Source organism: Equus asinus, chromosome 25 (assembly GCF_041296235.1).
Source record: "Equus asinus isolate D_3611 breed Donkey chromosome 25, EquAss-T2T_v2, whole genome shotgun sequence".
Lineage (NCBI taxonomy): Eukaryota > Metazoa > Chordata > Mammalia > Perissodactyla > Equidae > Equus > Equus asinus.
This window is the reverse complement of record NC_091814.1, coordinates 16068933-16093269: the sequence shown is the minus strand read 5'-3', so window position 1 is coordinate 16093269 and position 24337 is coordinate 16068933. Positions and strand designations below refer to the sequence as shown.

Sequence of the window (24337 nt, the reverse complement as noted above, 5' to 3'; positions counted from 1 at the left end):
TCCCTAACTTGGGGGATAGGACCTACGACGACTTCTGCCCCCGTAGTCAAGGGGCACCGGGAAGACCTAGTCACTGACCTATAAGGTCAGAGGGGACACACACTTAACTCTGCTCAGCCAGGCACAGGGTGAAAAGAGGGCTACAGCACTTACGCGGCACATGAAGTCCAGGAGTGTGGCAGTGATGGCTGGGTGGGGCTTCATGGAGTGATGCATGACCAGGATGGCCGGTTCTGGAGAACGTGGAATTAAAGGGTTCCCCTACATCAGACAGTCTCTTCCCAGCTCCATAAAATGAGGTATCAATATAGATGAATGGCTCCAGAGAGAGCCATGTCTATTCCCATCCCCCTACTCCCATCGAGAAGACTCAAAAGCAGACAACCCCCAAAACAGCTGGGAGTCCTCATCTCCCTTGTCCCGAGCACTCAGCTTGGAGGAGGGAGGTAGTAGGAGAGGAAAAGCAGGACATGGTACAGCCCTTTCCTCTACCTAGGCCCTCCCCACCCGAAGTCCAAGCATAAAGCTATGGAGCAAAGCAGGTGGAGTGATCGCTTGGCCCCAGTGAAGCAATTTTCCTTCTAGGTCAAGGGAGCACCAATGAGGAACAACGGAACTGCTCCCAGATAAGCAGGCTCCGCTCCACACTGCTCTGAGATTTATGACTGCTCTCACCGAGACAAGGCGGCGGGGCCAGGGGGATGGAAGAGGCACGGCCTGGTCTTGGTCACATACCTATGTTCATAATGCTATCCTTGTCTGGGCTGAAGAACAACCAGTCGTAAAACAAAGCCAGCTTGGCATTAGAGGCAGCGACATTTGACTGGAAAAGAGAAATGAAAAAAGAAGGCTATTTCAACAACCAGCTCCCTCCCCTTCAGAAGCCCAAGGCAGATTCCAGGGCCCTTGTGATTGCTCCACCTGTGAAATTCAGCTCCTAGTGAGACAGGGTGGAACCCCCACAGGGTGAGGGGCACCCAAGTCGGTACACGAGTGTGAGCACCCTGTGATCTCACCAACCTAGGCGCTAGGGATTGGCCTGTTCTCATACATCAGGTAGAACATGTCCCTGATCCCCTAAGGGAGAACATCTGGGCCTGGGAGTCCCCTGTCCCCCCCCCCCACCCCAGTGGAGAGAGCACTCTGACCAGCCTCTAGGCTGCCCTTGCCGGCTCCCCAGGCATATTCCTGAAGGAAAGACCCCTAGGAATAGCCTGTTGTCACATCTGAATCAGCACATTCCAAAGACCCAGGCAGATGGGGGAGGGGCCCTGTCAGGAGAGGTGGGAGGGAGAAGGAGAGTTCCCCGCCCCTGGCACAGGGACGAAAAGGCTGGGAAGGAAATGGGTGCACTGTGGATGCACTACGTTTAGAGAAGGGAAGTGTCCTAAGCTGCCGCCAAAAGGCATGAAAGTCAGGGTCTAAGGAACACAAGTCCAGAATCTGAGAAAGGAACGATTCAGAGGAATAACCACATGTGGTTTCTGGAAGCTAAAAGGAAAGATAGGGGCGCCTCAGAAATCCAGGCTGGGGGAGCAGGAGTAAAGGCAGAGATGAACCTGTTCAACCCAAACCCAGATGGGAACTAACGAGTGTACGTAACCCAGAGACACGAAGGCAGAGGGACAGGGCCGACACTCGGGAGAGGGAGAGAAAGAAGGACCTTTCAGGGGCAGGTGGCCCAGACAATTGGGAAGAAGTAGGGAAATATGGGGAAGACGAGGGCAGAGGGACCCTTCACCATCCAACAGCCTCTACCCTCTGGCCCAGCCCCTCACCGTGCACGTTGTCAGGAGCCAGCCAATGATGGCCCAGCGGGGCAAGATGTCTGAACTCAGCACTTCATTAGAAGGGTGGACAACCCCACAGATGTAGCGAATGAGGTCACAGCGCAGAGACTGACTGTCTGGAGTTGACAGGTACTGGCGCTGGAACCAATCCTGGTATCGTTTTTGTTGACCAAACCGCACCTGGGGGAAGGGGACATTGGAAAGAGAAACCTGGAAGGAAGGGCAGGGTCTCTGGACAGAGGAAAATGAGCACCACTCAACCATTCAACCTAGACCTCAATTTCTTCCCACATTTATTCCTTAACTCATACTGTCTTCTCAAGTCTCCCCTCCTTTGGGAAGACGTCCTGAATTAAATCTTCCTTAATTTAAAAAAATGCCGAAAATCTTCCTAGCTTACCTCTCGTGCCAGTGGTACATGCATTCTTGTCACCAACCTGATGTCACATTTACCCCCAACTGCAACTGCAGTCCAGTTTTGGCTCCTCACTCCGGTGTTGGTCACTGAATCTCTAGTCCTAAGCATAATCTTTTCTTCTTTTCCTGAGCCACTTATGAACAGCAAGGAATGTTCCTCGAGAACAAGGGCTAAGGCTGTTCCCCACTCAGCACTGACTGACAGCTCTCTGATGTTGAATGACCTGACAGGATCATTATCCAAGGTACAGAGATTCCAAACCTCCTTGCAGCAAGTCCTTCCCCAAACAGACTCTAAGTGGTTGCAAACAGCAACACTAAATAAGGGGAAAGATCTGGTTTTCCTCTTCTATTCCCCACATTCAAGCAAGACAGACAGCAGAAACGTTAAAAAAAAAAAAAAAAAAAAGAGATACATCTAGGCCAACACTGTCCAATAAAACTTTCTGCAACAATGGTGGCCACTAAGCACTTAAAATATAGCTACTCCAACTGAGGTACTGAATTTTTAATTTTACTTAATTTTAACGAATTTAAATTGCAACACATGGCTAGTGGCTACCACATGGGACAGCACTGATCTAGACAGTTCTCCTAGATGACTGAGGAAACTGAAAGTTGGCTAGAGCAGTGGTTCCCTAACTCCGGGCTGGCTGCAGAGGAGTTGTTACCGGGAAAGTCTGTTAAAAATACAGATTCATCAGATTCTCTGGGAGAGTGGGATCCAGGAAGTTTTGGGTTTTTTTTTGTTAGGAAGATAGGCCCTGAGCTAAGATCTGTTGCCAATCTTCCTCTTTTTGCTTGAGGAAGATTGCTGCTGAGCTAACATCTGTGCCAATCGTCCTCTACTTTTGCCTCTACCTGCCAACCCCAGGCCACTGAAGCAGAGCGTGCGAACTTAACAGCTATGCCACCGGGCCGGGCCCCAGGAAGATGTATTTTTGACATGCTCCTCAAGCAATTCTTTCATAATTCAGCCATGTTTAGAAACCAAAAGGCCATAGCTCTCTTCCTGAGAGTTTCCCAGAATGAACACTCTCACTCTAATCTTTAATAACGCATTTCACATTTGAAATTACATTTGCACACAATTATTGGTTTAATGATTGCTTTAGATAGACTGAAAGCTTCACAAGAGTTCAAACTGCATCTTTCTTATTCAACACCGCATTCCCAGTTCTTAGCACCATCATGCCCAATGCCAGGGAGATGGGGGCACCACTTGACTGCCACTCCACCAGTCAGTACTCAATGGAAACAGATCTCTGGGCTGGAAGAAGCAGCCCAGCCAGTGCCTGCAACTTCTCCTCCTGCTGCAATAGCTTAGCTTACCCGGGATGTCATGAAGAGGAGCTTAGTCTCCATGTCTGGGGTTAGACGACATGCTAGGAATTTTCGGGATGTTCTTGACTGAAGAAGCTGCAGGATACCTGAACCAAGTGTGGAAGGGAAGAAAAAAGAGAGAAGCCTAAGGACCAGAAGGAATGGAAGGCAGGTGGGGAACCTGGGCCAGGGGACTGATGGCCAGTGGTCTTGCTCATGGGGAATTCTAAGACCCAGAGAGGTTGAGCATAGGAACAAGTGGGGGTTCTAGCCAGCATCCTGTATGTTCTGCTCCAACCAACCACCGTCCCCAGGACCCAGATATATTCATCCTCTTCTCCTGCTGGCCATCCAGAGTCCCCTACTCACATCATTCTAGCTGGCAACATGTGGGAAAGTTAAGGGGAAAATGTGGACAACCCTAGGCTCTCTTCCTGCTCCTGGGGGCCCCATCACTGGGTCCTGGGGTCAATGTGGTGTTGTGGCATAAGCACGAGCTCTGCAGTCAGACAGACCTGGATCCAAATCCTGCCTCTGACACTTACTAGCTGTGTGGCCTTGGGCAAATTACTTAATCTCCTTGAACCTCATTTTCTTTATCTGTAAATATGGAAAGTAAAATAGCCATCTTACAGGGGTGTCCTGAGGATTAAATGAGTTAACATACATGTGCCTAGCACACAGCAGGCACTCAAAACAACACAATACATGTTCAATATAAGAGCAGTACAAGATAGGGCAGAACCAGGACTTCCCTCTCTTCTCTCCTGACTTCCTAGGTCCTAGACTACCGCTTTCCTGCTGTGTACGCACACACACACGCATGCTGGAGGTGGGGTGGGGAGCAAAGCTGTACAGTTATTGCTCAAACCATAAGCAGAACCCTGGCAAGGGGAGCCATATGAAAAGGACCTTGTCACAGGGAGGCACACAGACTCTTCCCTCCCCCACAGAGGATTTTGGCCAAGCTGGGTCCTTGGAATTCAAAGGCAAGACTGCTCTGGGGAGGAGCCTTCTCTTGCAGGACTCATTCCAGCCCCTCTGCTGACTCAGTCTCACAAGCTGACCTCTGACTGCCCTGCTGGACTCAGTGAAGCTGGACACTGGTCATCAGCTCACCTCCTGAGCCAAGGAGCTGCCGGGAGAGGAGGAGGACCACAGTTCTCTATCTCACTTTCTCATAGCAGTAATGACAGCTTGAGTCTGCCAAGTACGGGCCGTCTGGGAACCACACGAATTGCTCTGTACCTCTGCCATTCCCACATCCAGGCCTGCCCTGTCCCAGTCTTCCTCCACCTGACTGCCACAGCCTCTGACCCACCAACCTCTGCCCTCTTGACTTAGCAGTACATACACTGACCTTCCACCTCTCAAGCACAGGAGACCCAGCCTTACTTACCTGTGAACTGAGGACTTAAGGCCTGAGGGTTATGGATAATATCTTTCCAAAGCAGTTCAAATTCTGGTATCCTGGCAACATTCTGAAGTAGTCTCACAAGGTCCCGGCCAATCATCAAACATTCCATGAACTTGATGGGGGGGGCGGTGCGGGGAGGACAGGAAAGAAGAAAAACATGGATTGTTTACCTGCTACAGGGAGGACAAAGGAACAACACGTTCTAGAAAGGGAAGGAAAGAGGGTCGAAGGGACTATATTATTTCTTCTGGAACCAAGGGGTTGGCTCCTAACTGCTCAGGGGAAGAGAGCTGGAAACTGGGGACTGATATCAAGGATGAGAGTTTACTGGAAACTGCGGAAGCCCTGCTGGCTTTCACATTAACCTACACCCCTCTCCTCCCAGCATTGTTTTGACCCAGGTTAAGGGAGACCAAGATCCAAAAGGAGAGGACTGACAAGTTGAGTCCCAGACACCTTACCCCAAAACTCATTCAGTCCAAGAGAACATTCTGTGAGAGTGGATATGATCTCTACCTGTGCTGTCCAAAAGGATACCCAGGAGGCACATCTAGCTAACCAGCACCTGAAATGTGGCCAATTCAACTAAGAAACTCAATTTTAAAATTTTATCTAATTTTAATGAATATTTATATTGCCACCTGTGGCCAGTGGCTACTGCATTAGAGAGCAGAGCTCTAGGATCTCTCTTGGGAGATCTGAGCGTGGACAATTCACAACCCCACTTGACCACGGCAGTTACCCAAGCGGGCAGGTGGGAAGGATGACTTAACAGAGGGCACACAAGCACAGCTTGTGCCTGTGGTGTAGCAGTGTCCATGAAGCTGACCCTAGGATGCTAGCATAACAGGCAGCATTTCTAGCAACTTGGGCTATCCACACTGATTCCCCCACTCTCTAACCTCATCTGTCTTAGAATGACGAAAAACCACCAGACTTTGAACCACCTCCATCTTTCCAAAACAAGACCTCTGGCCTATGTCACCTCGCAATACCTATAGAGGTGTTCCATCCTGGGTTTCACTTCCCCATACTGTTCTTGTCCTCACCCGTTCCCGAAGCAGTGAGATGCAAAAGTCCACTTCCTTCTGCCGCAGGGCCTGGAGCTGGGCGGTTCCATGGTGGTCGACGATGAGGCGGAGGTATGTGTAAACAGCCATGGCAATGAGGATGCTGCTCTTGAGTACCCATTCCCTGCAGGGAAGGAAGACACTGGCACCTGGACTCTGTCTAGACCTCGTCACTCTCCCAATGCCCCCCAAGCTTGGCTCCCACGCCTCAGGAATGTCTGATAATTAGCACGGGGACTAGGTTCTCTGGTTCCTTGACTGCTCGCTCCTGCTGTCAGTATCTGTCTGAGACCATCAACTGGCTAAGGGAGGAACAACTTCCTACCACTCTACCAAGTGCCCAGTGAAGATAAGTACTGGGTGAAAGCAGTGTCTCTTTACCAAGTAACTGCTTAGCTTCCAGTAAAATTATTTTGCACTGTGTGAGGGACTAGAGACAGGGATAAACCATAGGTTCTGCCCATCTCAGACTATGGGGAAAAAAGTTTTGGAGGTGTCCTTAAATCAGTAGTTCTTAAAATGTCCAAGGACCTCTGGGGATTACCACAAGCCTTTCAGGGACCTGGAGGTTTTAGAACACACTGTGCTAGCCCTTCCATCACACTTGTCATTAGCAGCCCACCATGCCACAAACCTTCCCCTGGCTCTCTCTGGGGCCACTGATCCCACTCCCAGACAATGAGTCATTTACCCTAAATCACAATCTGAAAAGAATGTGATTTTGGATGGCAAAGCCCATTTCCCAGGAGTTTTAGAATTTCCCTGGGGAAAAGGGGGCAATGAAAGAATTGTGCGTTCCCTGTTGCTTTAAAAGGGGTAGGAAGACACAGTGCGGAGACTTCATGAACTCCAAGGCTGTCTCAGAGCGTCAAAACTAGGGAGCTGTCTCCCCCAAGCAAGCAGCCTGTAAAGGCTTTGGCACCCCTGCTGGAAGGCAGGGAACCAGAGGAAGAAGATGGGGAATTTAATTAATCCAACCAGGCAACATCCTGATTCCGGAAAAGCGCTCCAGCCATCTAATTAAGAGACTCTGGCCTTTTCCTTTCACAGAATGAAAGCAGCAGCCAAGGACACTGGGGAGGGTCCCCCTCCCCAACCTGCTACCTTTTAATTCCACAGCCCTAAAAACACTTGGAAGGGAGTGAGAGGGAGGGTGTGGAAGTTTTAAACTTCTAGGGACTCACTCGCACCACAAGATGTGAATTTTTTGTAGGGCAGTTGAAAAGGTAGGGCAGCTATCTGACAGCTGTACAGAGACTGTGCTCTAGTTGCCCAAATGAGGGAAATTCAGCTTTAGGGTATTGAGAACAGGAGGTATCTGACACCAGGAACAAAATGAGAAAAATCACTTTTTAGGATGATTGCTAGCAGAGGTGACGAACGTATCTGAATCCTGGGATGGAATAACGAAGAGAAAGAGAGAAGAAGGTGAGACCCTCCAACCCAGGATACTAGCCAGGCAGAGAGACCTAAGAGAAGCAGAGACCCAGTGAGAAACTGCTAGGATCTCGTGCGCTGTGCAATGGTACCAATAATGAAAGAAGTGCCTCCAGCTGCACATCCATGCCAAGGGCACTAGGTGGCACTGCACAGCAGACCTGGCACAGCTTAAGCTTGGGCACAGCGCAGAACACAGCAACCCCGTTCACAAGTGTGAATAAGGGAGGAGGTCCATCCTCCTACAGTGTAGGAAATAATGGGTACTATGAGCTCTCTCAATCACTGACCACCATGGCATCCTTACCCAGAAACAGCCTCTGAAATCAATCAATAGGAAGACTGAGGCCACAGGACCAAGGGGAAACCCTCACCCCCAAACAAGTTCAGCTATGAAACAGCTCTCATAAAATTTCTGGTCCTTTACTTTGATGGGGAAGGGAAAGCATCAACCAGAAAGCCCAATATGCTCCCCTTATGCCCTTTCTACCACTGGACCTCCAAGCCCTCTAGGCAAACTCCAGCAGGATTCACTGATCTGGATCACCTCTTCACTCCCACCATTCCCCCCGCCACTTCAAAAGGAGAGTATGGGTTGGATGGAGAGGCTTGTAAGGGAGAAAAGGGGTACCTGCCAGGCCTGGGTAGTTGGCTGGTTCCACTCTGCTGAGCTCATTCTCCCCCACCACCCCCCAAAGATAAACATTCCAAGGCGGTCTGGATCAAAAATAAACCCTTATCAGATGAAACTGGTTTTTCCTGGGCTCTGAGATATTTTAGTAAAGACCTTCTTTCCCACTCCTTCATCCCTTGGGCCAAACCATGGCATTAATTCTTTCACTTGTCACCAGCACACTTGCCTCTCCCTCCCTTACCTCATCCTTTCTTACCGAAGGTGTTCTCGGTCCCCTAAGAGCTTTCTCACAATCCTTCCATGCCCATTTCCCACACATGCACCCATCATGGCCGTATCTGGCTCTTGCCCCACCCTTCACGGTGGACTCTACCTCTGCTCCGTCAGGATATCCAGAACACTCTCTGCCAACCAGATATTTTTTGCTGTAACATCCCCACCTGATTTCAAAGGGGGAGAAAAGAGAGAATCAGAATGGCTATGATTAGTGACAGCTAATCCAATACACTTCTTCACCCAACTTGCTGGTCCATCCTTAACTGCTATCCCATCACTGATGTTCTGAGTGCAGGAAAAACCGCCTTGTCAGGCTTTAAAGTTTCCCTCTTTGCCTCCAGAAAGAAGGAAAGGGAAGGGAAGGGATTTCTCCAGAAACCAGAGCTGCTCCTTTTCCACAGATTGGGGTTTGGCGAGGGAATATTCTGACCCTGGAAAGGGCACGTCTGGAAGGAGACATGAAAAGCCCACAGTTGGAAAGAAAGGATGGTATCTCAGATAGGGTCTGAGAGGGACAGGTGCCTAGTAACAGCTGCAGTCCAGCATCTGGATGTCCCAAATCCTGTGTCAGCTTCATGACAGGCCAAGGGTTTCCTGTTTCCAGGTATCACAGTCTTCTGTGCTTGCTACGAAACTTCCTGCGGCAGAATTAACATGCAGCAATGCCAGAACAAAGTCTCAGAATGAGAGGTGGGGACTGGCAGTGCCAAACAGGGAAGAAAGTGCCAGGAGAGTGGATAAAAATAGCCAGCACAACAACGTGATGCCTTGTTCTAGGTCCTAATTTGAAAATTCAATGTGCACATAGTCACACATCACAGAGATTAAGGTTTATACACATCAAAACAGGAGCATCAGTGTTCCATAAAATCCTGAAGAGGAAGCAAAGAACCAATGCGCAATGGTGAGATAGAAAGGCAGGGTCAATTTTAAACAAACACACGCGATCTTGGGAGTAGAAGAGGTAGCATGGGAAGGCCTCTTGGATATTCAGTGGCTCAGACAGATGTCACCGATGCCAAGAAGATAATAAACCTAAATGTCAGGGTCTGTTCTGTGACATAGTTTGTCCCTCAAACTGGCCCCAATCAGATATCATAATTATTAGGGAGAAAGTGTTCAGAACATGGGGGTGGAGCCAGGGAAGATGTCTGGGTTTCTGAAAACATAATGTGATGGGAACAAATTATTTGCCCTCACTTTTCTCCCCATTCCTTCCACATCCTTCTTGATCAAACACGCCACAAAACCCCAGAGTGAGGACTGGCTAAAATAGGCCAACTATTCTACGTCAGGCCCCGAGTTTGGCAGGAAGGAAAATGAGGCAAGACTTATTGCTCCAAAAGGCCCCCTGTGATTTTTCAATTTCTTTCTGCAACTTAGGTGGTCAGAAGACGCCTGTATCAGAAGGAAAGAGTCCCTCAGGCACTTAACCATTCTCCATTGCCTGGATTTAGTCTCTGGGCTCCTCTCCTTTCTTCTTTATGCTCTTGCCATCAAACTCACCAGCAATCTGCTTCATGAATGTCATGCAAACACCATCGGCTCCCAGAACCCCACTCTTCACTAGTTCCCGTACCAACCACACCAACTAAAGGAGAGAGGAAAAGACAGATGAAGAGAAGGGCCTGTGAATTTGAGAAAGGGGCTAATCTGATCACATTACAATTTAGGTGTACAAAGGCAGAGGTGTGTCAATTCCTCCTTCCCTTCCCCTTAGGAGAGGATCCATCCTCTGCTACGTCTTTGAGCTGAATCTCTTTCCTTTCTGGCCTTACCTGAGTACGGCAGGTATCCTGCAACTTCAAGTACTTCTCCATAAGGATCTGGTTGATTTTACTCAGGACAATATTCATGCCGTCACGACTCACCAGAGCCAAGTCCCGGTAACACTGTGAAAGGTAAGGTTTGTGAGCAGCCAGCAAGCTGAGGAGAGGCTCTTAACCCCACCCATAGCGGGTCCCCTGCCCGGCCCCCTCCCCGCCCCCAGCCTCTTCAACCTAAACACCACCAATGGGACGTGAGTGGATGCTCTCCTTCCATAGGGCTCCTCTATCCCAAACCTATCTTTTGCTCTGTCACACAAGGTAGGGAAAAGGGACTGAGCTACTCTCTAATAAGGCAGAAAAGCCTGCTAAGACAGGCTCCCTGTCTCCCCAACTCCCTTCTTAGGAAGTGTCACACTGTTTGATGCCATAAGCTGAGCAAAGCCAGGTGGAGGCCATCTGCTTTTCATCTGCCAGTAAAAGGTCACTGCAGAATGGATTTGGTTGAATAGGCCAGAAAGGATCTCAAAGAGGTTTTTAGACCTGTATCGGCCCAGCCAGATGAAGCAAAGGGCTAGGAGTATTAAGGGATAAGGATCCAGGGACCAGGACCCCAGAAAGAAAGAGCAGAATCAAACTGAACTTCCTTAACTAAACATGTTTCTTCTTTTCTCTGGGCTGCCCTTTGCTTCCGCCAAGTATTAAAAAAGGAGGGGTCCCTAAGCATACCCAACCCTGGGGAAAGTGAGGGAAGGCATGCCAATTTCCTGAGAGTTCTTGCTTCCCTCCCTCCAGAGCTTTCCTCATCTGTCTCTCTAGAGAGACCAGACCTCACTAGCGACCTCCTTAGGCTGCTGAGTTCTGTGCTGTCAAGGTCTCAGCACAAATGGTAAAAATTAGGTAAATAGCATCCCATGACCTCAGAAGACCAGTAGCAGGGGTGGCATCAACAATAATAGCGATTATAAGAGCTAACAAGCATTGGTACTATTCACAAACTTTATATTATACATATTATTGCATCTGATTCACCTAACAACCCTTTGAAATAGGTACTATTTATTATTTTCTCTGTTTTTACAGATGAGAAAACAGGCATACAGACGTCAAATTAATTTGCCCCAGGTGACATTAGAAATAAGAGGAAGAACCAGGATTCAAGACCAGGTAGTCTAATTCTAGATTCCATGCTCTACACCAACGTCAGAAATCACGAAAAGGAGAAGAGGCTGCTGGGCATGGAGGGAGGAGACTACGGTGGCTTTGAGACCACTACATTTCCAAATTCTTTCATCTTCACCACTCAAAAGAGAAGTATTCCTGAAGACCAGCTGCTTCCTGGCCTTGGTGTGACTAGGGACTTCTAAGAGACCAGCTATTGTTACTTGCTCTTGCCTCTATTATCCTTAAATCAAACCTACTGATTTGATGAAAATATCAACACTTAGAGATTCCCCCATTTACCACAAACTTTTCATACCCACAGGAACATGTGACTATCCTCTGAATCCATCTGGGGGGAGGGCTGGGAGATCAAAAGTACAAGCAAGGGGACCCAGCAAACTGCTGCCAACATGCTGGTCAGCAAATATTGGCCGTGCAGCTTGCCCCGGAGTTGTGAGTCACAGAACAGGCAAAGAGGATGAGGGAGGCAGAGGCAGAAGGAAAATCTATGCCAGGCCAAAGAGAGAGATACTACTCACCAGAGAGGAGCCCTGTCTGTTCAAAGGAAAGCAGAATTCCCAGAAATGTGGACCCTAGACCCAGGACAGGGAAGGAGGACAAGTGTCTCAGGCCAGACAGGGTCTCTCAGGAAAGCAGAGACCATCTGCCTAATTCTGTGCTCCATCTGGGACCTTATCAACCACAACTGCTGGTAACACATGGCAGCTGGGTACAGGAGTGTCATATTTCTGATGCTGTCAATTGTCTCACCAACCTCTGTGCCAGTTTGCTGACTGGCTTGGAACATAAGTGGATGAGGAGAAAAAAAACTCTGTGGGGAACAGAGAAGAGAAGCAGAGTCTCGAAAGAAAGGAGAGGTGATGGCATGGTGCTGAGGCAGCACGTCTGCCCTGACCGTGTTAGAAGGAATGATATTCCAGCCTGGGCTCTCACAGCCCCAACTTTCTTTCTGGAGCTGCCTGCTGAGAAAAGCACATGGACCAAGTACTGCCAGGGCCTGGATCCATAACTTCTTGATGAAGAGAGACCTTGGGCAGTGATGTCAGACCCTTTCCTATTCCCTTTATCTGCTGACTGCTGGAGCCTACACAGAGGCTAAGGCTTCCAACTTAGCCTCCCACCTCACCAGTCCCCCAGCCAGGCCTGCTCCCAGCTATTTCATTCAGACACCAAACAGGAAATAAACAAAATCAAAGGATATAAACGTAAGAGTTGCTGAGTAGGCAGATGCAAGTCAAGAAAGTATAACTGGAATGAAAGTCACCCCATGCATATTCCACTCTCCACCAATCCCTGACCTACTTTTTCCTTATCTGAGTTCTTCTGTCCACCTGTTCAATTCACACTAGTTCCGCCCACTAAGAAGTCCCAGAGAGCTGGCCCTAACTCTCTGGACCTGCCTGACAGCACTGACAGGGGCGCCTCAGCTCATGCTTTGCCAGAGCAGGTTTCTAACATGTTCAGGACTCAGTTTCCACTACCACCTTCTCCACCATACCCACCTCCCATCTCTTGGCCTGTGAAGATGCAGGAACAGCCAAACCTGCAAAAGATCCTGAGGTTTCTGTTCCAGAGACAGAATTAACCCCAAGTAAACCCTTAGAAAACACTCCCCCTGTTTTAAGCTGAAGCCTAAAACAATACATTAGGATCAGCCCTCATCAGTAACTCCCGCCCACAACTCCCGTAGGACAGAAGTATTTCACAAGATAATCACCCCTTTAGGGAGAGGGATCAAAGCACTACCAGAGATACATCACTAATTCTTCCACCATGCCCTGACCTGGCTCAAGGTCTCCGAATGAGTCACCACCTGATGGTTCCTCACTTGCCTAATCTGTGTCCTCCTAATTCCCTGCCTCCACCCACTTTGTGTGAAGAGGCCTGACCTGGGGGCCTGTCTGCCGAGGAGGCTCCCAGGTAGGGGACTTATTTGGAAATCTTTAGCATGTGAGCATAATCCTGCTGGAACTGTTGACTAGCTATGAGACCCAGGGCGAGGGCCTGGGCCTCCCTCATGGGGCTCTCATAGGGCAAAAAGAAGACAAGGTGCCTAGTCCCTTGCCGTGTCTGGATGGCCAAATTCATGACATAGCATTTATAATGCAGAGCCCTGTGGCCTCTCACTGCCAGGCCAGGCAAAGAGCTAGAAATACCACATACACCTTGCCCCTTCACTGAGGTTTACTAATTCACCCCAGCTGATTCAGATTCTACCTGAAACAAACAAATAAAAAAACTAGGGGCCGACCCTGTGGCCGAGTGGTTAAGTTCGTGCACTACGCTTTGGCTGCCCAGTGTTTTGCCAGTTTGAATCCTGGGCGCAGACATGGCACTGCTTATCAGGCCACGCTGAGGCGGCGTCCCACGTGCCACAACTAGAAGCACCCACAACTAAAACATATAACTATGTACTGGGGAGCTTTGGGGAGAAAAAGGAAAAATAAAATCTTTAAAAAAACCAAAAAAAACCTAGCGCACAAGATGCACTGAGATGACTAAACGACACAAACTGTATTTAGAAAAACCCACACAAGAGAAAATTAAACTTTAACCCCAACCCTTTCACCCCTATCCTTGCCAACAATTTCTTTAAAATAGAGGGGCTGGACTGGAGCATATCACTGTTTAAAACCACCAAATTGGAGACATTCATTTGTCTTCAAGGATCTTGATGACAAATTCAGTAGGAAGATGAAATGGCAATTTAACTCAACAAGGCCCCAGCCCAGAAATTGGCCTGGGAAACCAAGGACTTGTGAATACTTACTGCCCCACCACCCACCCTCACCTCAGACCCTACTCCAGCTGGCATCAGAGGACTACAAACACGTCAGGTTGCCATGCCCATAAATCCTTTCCCAAGCTATGCCAGGGGACCATGGGCATCCTGTCCTTGTCCCTGGGAATGATTTTCCTCTGGATTTCCTTGAATAAACAACAATGTCTCTGACCTCCAGTTACCTAACAGGTAAACTGGGAGCAGTTGTGGGGGAGAGGACGAAATCACCAGCCTCATAGGGCTTTTTGAGAGGATTAAATGAGATCTTGTCCAGATAGAGGCTAACACAATGCTGGGCACAGAGCATGTTTGTTTCCATCCATACTCCCCTTGTTTAAGGAAGGGCCAAGGAGAATACTGAATTCCCCTACAGCGGGCTCTTCTCTGTTAGTGTCACAGGGTTAATGTCAGACATATACTTCTAAACCATCATGCCAAGACAAAAGACACAGAATTGCAGGAAAAGGAGCATCTAGAGGCAAAAGACAACTTTGCTACTTTATTACAGAAAGAACAGTATGTGAAGAGATCATCCTGCCCAGCCCCTCACCTCAAGGAAGGACTCCACTTAGCTCACTCCACACAAAGGAGGCTCTCCCGATTGTGAAGAACTCCAGACAGTTTTCACAGTTTTCCAGAGGAAGTCTGAGGCCAGCGTGCCCCAGTGCTCTCTTAGCCACCACATTATGGCCGCATCAGTCAGCTCACATTAAGCTGTCTAACTGAAACCTACTTGCTGCCCCGTTAAGCCTGCTTTCCATTCACCTGCCACTGATAGAACCTGCAAACTACTGGTCCCGCTCTTCTGGAAAAGAACTCTCAACGGGCTTGGTCACAGTTGTTCTCTTCTCTTTTCTGGATTAAATTCCAAGTCTTTCAGCCTTCACTTGTAAATCTAAAATTTAAAACTCTAAATGCTTTTCACTTTCACAACTGCCTTTTTTTTTGCCTTTTGCTTCAGAATCTAGAGACAGAGAAAGGACGTAAGTCAGAGAATGATGAGTTCACTGAGAGTGGAAAGGGAGTTGTACCTGTATTTGGAGAACAAGGTGACGCAGCTCTGGTCAAAGGGTCTGGTACCATGCCAGTTAAACCATAAGTTTCACCACAGTCCCGCATCGTATCTGAGAAGTTGGTGGGTCTAGAGCAGGGAGTCTTACCTTCTGGGCTTGGGCAGGTTCAGTGAGGACAAGGGTGAAGAGGCCCAGACAGATTTCCTCATGCTGCGGGGGGCCTTTGCACACCTGGGATACGAGGAAGGAAAAGACTAGGTGTCACTCACAGGAGGAAAGCTCTCGAGCAGTTTCCCCCAGAAAACTTGGGACTCCTGAGTAACCTGCAAAGGAGAATCACCAAATCTTAAATCTGACGATTTCCTTCTCCTACAAGTGATGAAGCATCTGTTTTAGGAGAGAGGTGGAGGGAAAGGACGGACCCTTATTGTTTTCTCCAAGGCTTCATGCAGGACAGAAGCAGAATATAGTGTTTAAAATGGGAACAGAAATTCTACTCCACCACTTTTACCAGCCTTCAGTAGAGAGGGAGCTGCAAACAGTCATTCATGGAGTCACAAGCACACCTACAAGTCAAGACCTTGGGCAAATCGTTGAACCTCTGATATTTGTAAGGTGAAGACATTGTAAGAATAATATACTAATAATAAATAGGAAATACTTACTGAACATTCACTATGTGCTAGGAATTACTTTAAGTCCTTTACACGTCTAACTATTTAAAATCCTCTCAGTCTCCCAGATTGATTAGGAAACATAAAAGATCCAATATGTGAGAATGATGTGCAAAGAAAAAGTCACTATAGAACTGAGTGATTTTTTAAAGTTATTTAAAGATGGCTAAGGCCCCAAGAGACGGATTCCCACAGTAAGAGAGAGAGGAGCTGGGAAGCCTGGTTCAGAGAGTCAAGACATTAACTTCAGTCCCCTGATTCCTAGCCACTTATGTCTTTCTACCTTTTTGATCATGTCTCAAAGCTGTCAAGGCAGCAGAAATGGATATGGGGAGCGCATATACTCACGTAGGCGTTGAGGGCGTCATTGGCCTCTCTCTCTGAGACACCCGTAGTCATCGAAGTCACAATGCTCATACATCTTTCCAACCTCTGTGAAGGGGTGAGAAAAAATTCAGGCCAAGTCACACACCACCAATGAAGGATTTCTGGCCTCAAAAAAGTTTTTAAAAAATTTAACCCTCATCATGCCTCTAGATCTAACCACCAGTTTACAAGTCAAGTCACTAGGTGGATATAATCAGCAAAATCCAGAATGTGGAAACCAGGACAAGTGACTTGCTTTCTTTAACATATAATTTGCAAGGATAGAAAGCAGGGAGGGGCAAACCATGTATTAAAAGAGGCTTAAGATTATAACCCATCGAATAAGATAAGAATCCATGAGTCTGCACTGATGGATATAGACATAACAAATAAAGGAGAAGGGAAAGTTCTTCCTTGCAGTGGAATGCCAACTAGTAAATGCAGAAGGAATGATGAGAGGAAAAATTGATTCAGGTAAATATCATCAGTGGATACTAAAACCAGAGGTGAAACTTTCACAAGAAAGAAGATATTTACGTAGCTTCAAAATACTTATTAATTATGAAGCAAAAGTACTAACTGCAGGAAATCCTTGAGGATACTACCTTAACCAAGCGATCAAAGTTAGTATCTCTAATAATGAGACAAACTGACACCTGAGACTACCTGCCTCTGATATGGTGCCCAGAAAAGGCTATAACATCATTTCTATGGGTTTTTTTCTTTGCCAAAAATGAATAATCTCAGTCTAATCATGAAGAAATTTCGGACAATCCAAATTAAAAGAGATTCTACAAAATAACTGGCCTGTCAAAAGTGTTTAAGATCATGAAAGACAAAGATAGACGAAGAATCTGTTTCAGATTAAAGAATTAAGAACAATAAACCCAAATGCAATATGTGATCCTGGACTGCTATAATGGACGTGATAGGAACAAGTGGTAAAATGTGAATAGGTACTATAAATAATAGTAACATATTGATGTTAAGTGTTCCAATCTTGGTAACAGAACAGTGATTATGTAACAGAAGATCCTTGTTCTTAGAAAATACACACTCAAGTATTTAAATCTTAACTGGCATCATGGCTGCAACTTACTCTCAAAAGGTTAAAATAACAGTATGTATCTAGAGGGAGAATGACAAAGCAAATGTGGCAAATGTTAATAATTGGTGAATCTGGGTGATGAGTATATGAGAGCCCTATGTATTATAATTTTTCTCTAAGCTTGAAATTATTTTAAAATAAAAAGTTATTAAGAAATCAAAGAGATACATCAACTGAATGCAATATGTGGCCCTTGTTTGATAACTGATTTGAACAAACCAATTAGAAGAATTTATGAGATCATCAATTTGAACAACAAATATTTTATTACATTAAGGAGTTACTGGTAATATTTTTAGGTATGATATTGTGGCTATGTTTTAAAAAAAGCCCTTCTCTCATGGACAAATATATGAAGTATCTACAGAGGAGATGATATATCTTGGATTTGCTTCAAAAGGATCCAAAGGAGAGTGGGGAGAGAGAACAAGACTGCCATGTACTGGTAAGTACTGAAGCAGAGTGATGGCTCCAGGGGAAGTATACTCTTCTACTTTTTCATGTTTGAAATGTATCCCCCTAAAATTAAACTTAAAAAAATGAGTGTGAGGAAAGAAAAGGACTAATGGAGAACAAAACGCCAAACTAACACCTGCAAGGGTCTCTAGTCAAATACAGGTGGGGATGGCTGCATTAAAGCCCATCCATCAGCCACTGTGATTTCAAGGCCACCTCTAACACGGCACATGCGCAACATCCCAAGGAGGTCTCAGTCACTAGCCCCTGCTGCGAAGCAGTATTTACTCCTAAATACTGAGAGAATATCGCTAAAATGTATTTCACGTTAAGTCAGTGAGCCTCTCCATTATCACCACCACCGTTATCAAACTTTATCTTGAGAATTAACCCAAGAACCGTTTAAGGAAAACTGCTTCCCAATTCCCACTCATGATGATGTCGGCACAACAGGGACAAAGGCAGGTAATTTTACTTCCCCGAGATCCTAGAGGTCATCCCAGAACACCCTGCTGAGAACTGGTTCCACAGCAGCATTGCAAGGAACTGACAAACAAGGACAAGTGGAGAGGTCTAGGAACGAGAGAATCACGCTTCTCCCTTAACCATCGTCCTAAGGCTGTCTACGACCACCCCGTCTAAGAGTATAGGGTAGCACAGGGTAGAGCTGCGTGTGAAGGTAAGGAGCCCCCATAGCTACAAAACTTCAACCTAAAATAGACCCACAGGCCCACATCAGGTCTGACTGCCCCCCAAATCAGGTCAGAGCAGTATGCTCAGCCTTAATGAAGAGCACCTGCGTACTTGTGACAAGGAGCTGTGAGATCACAGGAAAGCTGAGCTGTGACTCTCACAACCCACCTCGCCCACAAGCTCTGGAATCCATCACTACCTAGCGCAGCTCCTGTATGACAAGGGGAGGGGAAGAAAAACCTCAGGTTGGATTTTCTCTTTTTAAATTTTATCCCCCACCATCCAAGATAGTTATCAATGACTAGAGGATCAGTTCCCCCAGATGCTAGGTCTAGACTGTTCTTGCTGGGAGCTGGGGAGCGGGGGGACAGACGACGGACGGACACAGGGACAGGACAGGGACAGACCTGCTTACCCAGCCTAGGTTAACAAGCAGTTTCAGAGTAGAGGGAGATGGCGAACAAGCAGCAGCACAACATCCTAAAACTCTAGATATTGCCTCCTACTCAAAGGAGGGGATCTCTGCGGAATCAACAGCGATACAAGAGAAGTCCAACGGCAGCCCGCTGATGAGCAAACTGACGAGCACTGTACAGAGGGATCCCTCCACCACTTGCTGCCTCAGGTTAATCCTGGGTGAGTTACTTAGGCTCTCTAAACCCTGGTTTTCTCATCTGAAAAACAGACATAAAGTCTATAACACAAGGTTGCTCTGAGGATTAAATGAGATAACATACGTGAGCACCCAGTCTCAGATGAAAGGATCTATTCCATTTGTGAGGAAGCCCAGCAACTGCACAACGAAACCTATGAGGACCAGACGCCCTGCCACTACTTCCAAGGGCATGTCCTCAAAGATTCCTGAACTGACCCCTCCTCCTACAGGCCAGGACACAGATAAGTCCCTGACCAGGCTGAAAAGCTTCCTCTCCTACTTAACCCTTTGTAAACTTCCGCCTTCTAGGAGAGAAGAGGAAAGGGTAGGGGAGAGGGGAGGAAGCCTGACTGACGGACCTGCACCAAGATGCTCCTGCAAAAGCTGGATTCACAGTCCTGTGGGCTGGCCGAGTCTCCAGCTGTGATGAGACACACAGAGACTTTGGACTGACCCAGGTCTCTCTAGACCCCTCCTCGATATTCTAAACTTCACTCAGAGGCCTGAGGCAGTTCTATGGGTCACTGCCCAGTCAAGAAGAAAAGTGGCCTCCTGGAACAGGGAGGCCCAGCTAAGGATGTAGAAAGCGGGAGAGTCCAGAATTTGGATGCGTGGACAAAAGCAATGAAGAAAGAAGTGTGAAGGCGAGTCCTTTCGAGGCAACAAGAGTATATATAAAAGATGCTGCTCTTCCCAAACTACAGAAATTACTTTTCCAAACATGGATGGGAGAACTAAGTACAAATCATTCAGGGTGACAGAGGGCCACATCCCCTCAAAGGAGGCCAAATCCCTGCAATCAAGCAGTAGTACCCCCTTCCCCGTCTCCAGAGGCCCCTAGTACAGATGGAATCCTATGTGCAGTTGCCAGCAATTGCTGGCAGAATGGCTCTGTTCAGAGTAAGCCCTCCACGACAGCACTTCGGAGAGCTGAGTAAATATTTACCATCTCTAGGAGCTCCTGAATTAATTTTTCTAGTAGCAGGACTACCTGACCATGGTTTCCATGACAGCAGCAGTAGATGGAGACGGGGCAGAGCAGCGAGGAAGGCCTTCCAGTTTGCCAGTATATACCTGAAGCTGGAGACTGAAGTCAGAGGGATGCCCTAACCTGTTTCCCCTCCTTCAGCCAGGTGAACAGTCTGATAAAAAGTGCATATTAAATACTGCCCCCTTATGGGAAGCCAGTGGCCTTGAAGAAGGATTCACCATCTTCGGAAAAAGAAGATGTGATCTAATCTACGAAATCCCCAAGGACCCACATTAATAAAGAATTACTGAACAAGCTGGGTTCTAAGTATTCTGCAACCAGAGTCACTTGTATGTGAAAAGAAGATTTAAAGAAAAAAAATTAGGGGCCAGCCCTGTGGCCAAGTGGTTAAGTTCGCGCATTCTGCTTCGGCAGCCCAGGGTTTTGCCGGTTTGAATCCTGGGCATGGACATGGCACCGCTCACCAGGCCATGCTGAGGTGGCGTCCCACATGCCACAACTAGAAGGACCCACAAGTAAAAAAGTAAATATACAGGGGCTGGCCCCGTGGCTGAGTTGTTAAGTTCGCGTGCTCCGCTGCAGGCGGCCCAGTGTTTCGTTGGTTCGAATCCTGGGCGCGGACATGGCACTGCTCATCAGACCACGTTGAGGCAGCGTCCCACATGCCACAACTAGAAGGACCCACAACAAAGAATACACAACTATGTACCGGGAGGAGAAAAAGGAAAAAATAAAATCTTTAAAAAAAAAAAAGAAATATATTTAAAAAAAAAGTAAATAGGAAAAATAAAAAGGAAAAATAAAAAAATATTTAAAGAAAAAAATTAGAGATGACTCAAAGCCCAGTCCCTGGAGCTTCCTCACAGATAGGATATCAATTATTCCTTGGAGAAAACCAGGAGGGGACAGAGCCCTAACCAAATGATACCGTGAGACCTGTCCACAGCTCAGGAGGAAGTTATGACTTGTTGGGGCCACAGCACCTGCAGTCAGCCTGACTTCAAGGTGGACCGGGCTCTTCTCAGCAGAGGAATGACCAGGAGCTGGAAAGGCTTGTGAGACTAGAAGCTACATGTTCTACATGTCTCCAATCCCTGGCACTATTTTTATCTCATTCCCCAAATCGGGATGGGGATGGGCAAGAATTTCCCCTTCAAAGACAGGAACAGGGCCAAGGAGAAGAAAGGATACAACAAATGCTCCCTCGGGTACCAAAGTCCTAGTCTGCCTAGGATGCTGTTCACCAGTGCTTCCTCCTCCAGGCCTCTAAAGGGCCTTTCCTCACCACGCCCAGCTACAATGACCCCTGTCTCATCACTACACTACCTCGTTTTTTCCTTCTTAACCTTCCCTGTGGGTGTGTTAACTCAGTGGTTAGATGATAAGCTCTAGAAGGCACATCTTGGCTCTCTCTCCCTAGTCCCTATTTTCCTATCAGATTCAGCACACAGTAAGCATATACTATATGGTCAGGAAGCTACCTCCGTGTTCCTGGGCAATAGGGAGGCCTGTGTTGGAAAATCACCAAGCCAGAACAAGCAGAGGTCAGTCAGTCAACACCAGGTTTTGATTACTTCTGTGTGCAGAGATCTGTGGGGAGACCCAGAGGAAGAAGCCAATAAGTCTTGCCCTCAGAGACACTCTGGTCTAGTGGGAACCACACGTACACATGGGGTTAAAAACTGAGCGGCAAGAAAACGTGCTGGAAAATTCAAATGCAAAGGACAAAGGGCAAAGAAGGAGAGGAGGGAGCCGGAGACATGCTGGAAAACATCTACACCACGAAGGATATCAGGAAAAAAAGAGACCCTCCCTTGCCCTTCTCCCTGGAAACAGTTTAAAGTTCACTCTCAGACAGTTCAAAAAAGCAAGAAAATAAATGCTTCCTCTCTTTTGTGGTCCCCTCCAGCCATATCACTTCGTTTATTAGCAAACACGTCACTGCTCAGAACAACAGGATGCTGTCCTACTCTGTGGTGCAAAGGAGAGCAGAGGCAGGATGACCCCTCTAGCAATCAGGGTGAGGAATAAACAGACTTTCATCCAACCCGTGGGATCTTTTCCCCTCACCCCAAACTGGTGCAGGGATCAAAGGCAGACGACTATTTTCTTTCTACAATTCTAGAGCTCCAGTACTAGAACACAGAGCTCAATAAATACTTTGACAATGACAGTGGCCATTTCTAAAAAAGTGGATAATTCAAATTGCCAGGCGATCCTAAAGTCATTCCTATTTGTTTTGGGAATACATTATTTTTAGAAGCACTGTTTATGTTCCTAATTATATCTACTTTAGCTGACAAAAAACAACAGCAGAAAACAAACTTTGATTTATCCAAATACACATAGAATTATGGGATCGAGGCATGATGGGAAGCCAGTCTGTGAGCAGACATTTGCTGATGGCTAATCCTCAAAGTTGCTATCCAGCCACCTCTTGATGCACAAAGTTTATTTCTGCATATCTGTTCCAGCATCTTGTATCTGAACTAACATTTCTTCAAATCTAAACCATGAATTCCACCTACTTGCCTGCCCACCCTCTAATATCTGATAAAGGGCAGTGACAAAGTTAGAAGCAGGGAAATGGCCAGTGAAGAGCCACAGCCTGTTAATTTACTCATCCTGTCCCTGGATAACCACCAAGTTGAATGTATTGGGTCTTCCAAACAGTTCAGCAATCATGGCCCAGTTCTGGGTCTCATATTCCTAAGTGTGTCTCTTCATGTGTAGCAGTGGAAAGGGATACAGTACGCAATCCACTCCGGGCTGTCAGGGACAGGGCAAAAGGAACAAGTTGGGGAGGGGAGGGTCAACTATCATGTAGTCTAAAATTCCCATCCAGGTGCACCACGTCGCCTCACTCTACCTGCTCTCCTATCTATGTGTTCTCTCCTTGGTGTGTGTACTATCTGGTTCTGAAGGAGAGTTCCCTAGGTCCCACTCAGCTCCTCACCCCACTGCTGTAGTTGATGCTACCTAACTAAACACTACTCACTTTTCCTTAAGTCTTCACTCATTCTGAATGCCCAGGTAACATCACTGGCAATTGACTGTGTCTACACAAAGTCAATACTATCTAATAGGAGGGTTCAAGGTCTGCTGCAAGCTCCTATCAGCTCCTGAGACACCTACACACACACACACATTACTTCTCACCTCAATATATGACCTAAGTCTGGAACACGATAAATATTACGAATAGCTGTGGCCCTACATGGAAAGGAATGTCAAAAATAAATTCGTAGACCTGGATGCTGTATCCCTTCCTCATCAACACCCCCCCACCCATTTTCATACTAGTGGCTGCGGTTGCTATGACAACCTGTCCAGGAAGTTGGCCCACACTCCTTCCTTCAGGAGCAGGAAGTCTGGAGCAGTGTTTGTGCTGCCTTAGAAAAACTTGAAGGCCTCCTCCCCCACCCCCACCCCGTATCCGCTCCAGTATCCCTCCTCAACCCGATTTCTTAACTCCCTTTCCCACCCCCCACACCTACCTCCTCTAACTCATCCTTGGCATCCAAACTGGTTGAAAGTAGCAGCCTCCCCCCTCCTGGGGCTCCTGCTCCCGCTCCTCCTCCACCTCCCGCTGCTCCCGAAGCAGCTGTTGCTGCTGCCCCCTTTCCCTTCTGTAACTCCATGGCTGCAGCCAGGAGACGGGAAAAGGCCAGGGAGTGGATGGGTGGGAAATCCTAGAAATGAGGAACTCTGGGCTGCCAGGGACTGGGGGCAAGAGGGACAAGTGGGGGAGGGGAGGGCAAGGGTCGCTGGCCTCTCCACTCCTCCCTCCTCTCGGAAAGGCCGCTGCTGTGGAGGAGGCGAAGGCGGACGGCCCTGGTCCTGCCTCTGGAGTGGCAGTGCTGAGGAAAAGCCGTTAGCTCCTAAGTATGCTGCGGTGAGGGTCTGCGCCCCTGTGGGAAGGGCAGGAGAGGCTTCTGCCCCTGCAGAAGTGGAAGGGGAGCCCTTTCTGGCTTCTGACCCTAAGAGAAGCAGGGAAAACCCTAAGTTTCTGCTTCAGGAGGTGGGAGAAAGAGGAGACCTGCCCCTGAAGTAGGGGGCAGGAAATCTTTCTGGCTGGTGCCCCAAGGGTTGGGGAGCGAGGTTCCTTTGGATCCGGCCCCCAGGGGGTGAGGGTGAGGCAGTAAGCGCTATAGGAGCACACGGAGGACCAGCTTCTCCCTACACCACACAGAGGCGGCCATGGTGGAAGGGCGGGGGGTGGGAAGGCTGAGGGCGACGGCGAGGGCGGGGGAGGAATCGTGGAGGCCTGCGCCGGAAGTGAGC

The 24337-nt window shown here is 47.8% G+C and overlaps 1 protein-coding gene across 2 annotated transcripts in view; it reads right to left on the bottom strand.

Moving 5' to 3' along the window:
• Positions 1 to 24337, bottom strand: part of INTS3 (integrator complex subunit 3) — a 37092-nt gene extending 12755 nt beyond the window's left edge. The window contains exons 1-12 of one of the 2 annotated variants that reach the window (XM_014864948.3): positions 23551 to 24337; positions 16133 to 16216; positions 15258 to 15341; positions 10143 to 10256; positions 9871 to 9955; positions 8462 to 8528; positions 5997 to 6141; positions 4930 to 5059; positions 3540 to 3637; positions 1779 to 1970; positions 736 to 823; positions 154 to 233 (exon numbers count right to left, since the gene is read on the bottom strand). In XM_014864948.3, the coding sequence (XP_014720434.1) occupies positions 154 to 233; positions 736 to 823; positions 1779 to 1970; positions 3540 to 3637; positions 4930 to 5059; positions 5997 to 6141; positions 8462 to 8528; positions 9871 to 9955; positions 10143 to 10256; positions 15258 to 15341; positions 16133 to 16216; positions 23551 to 23694 (1311 nt within the window). In that variant the 5' untranslated portion in view covers positions 23695 to 24337. Of the gene's footprint in view, positions 1 to 153; positions 234 to 735; positions 824 to 1778; positions 1971 to 3539; positions 3638 to 4929; positions 5060 to 5996; positions 6142 to 8461; positions 8529 to 9870; positions 9956 to 10142; positions 10257 to 15257; positions 15342 to 16132; positions 16217 to 23550 lie in introns of those variants that run through there. The other variant, XM_070497040.1, reaches the window with a different exon arrangement.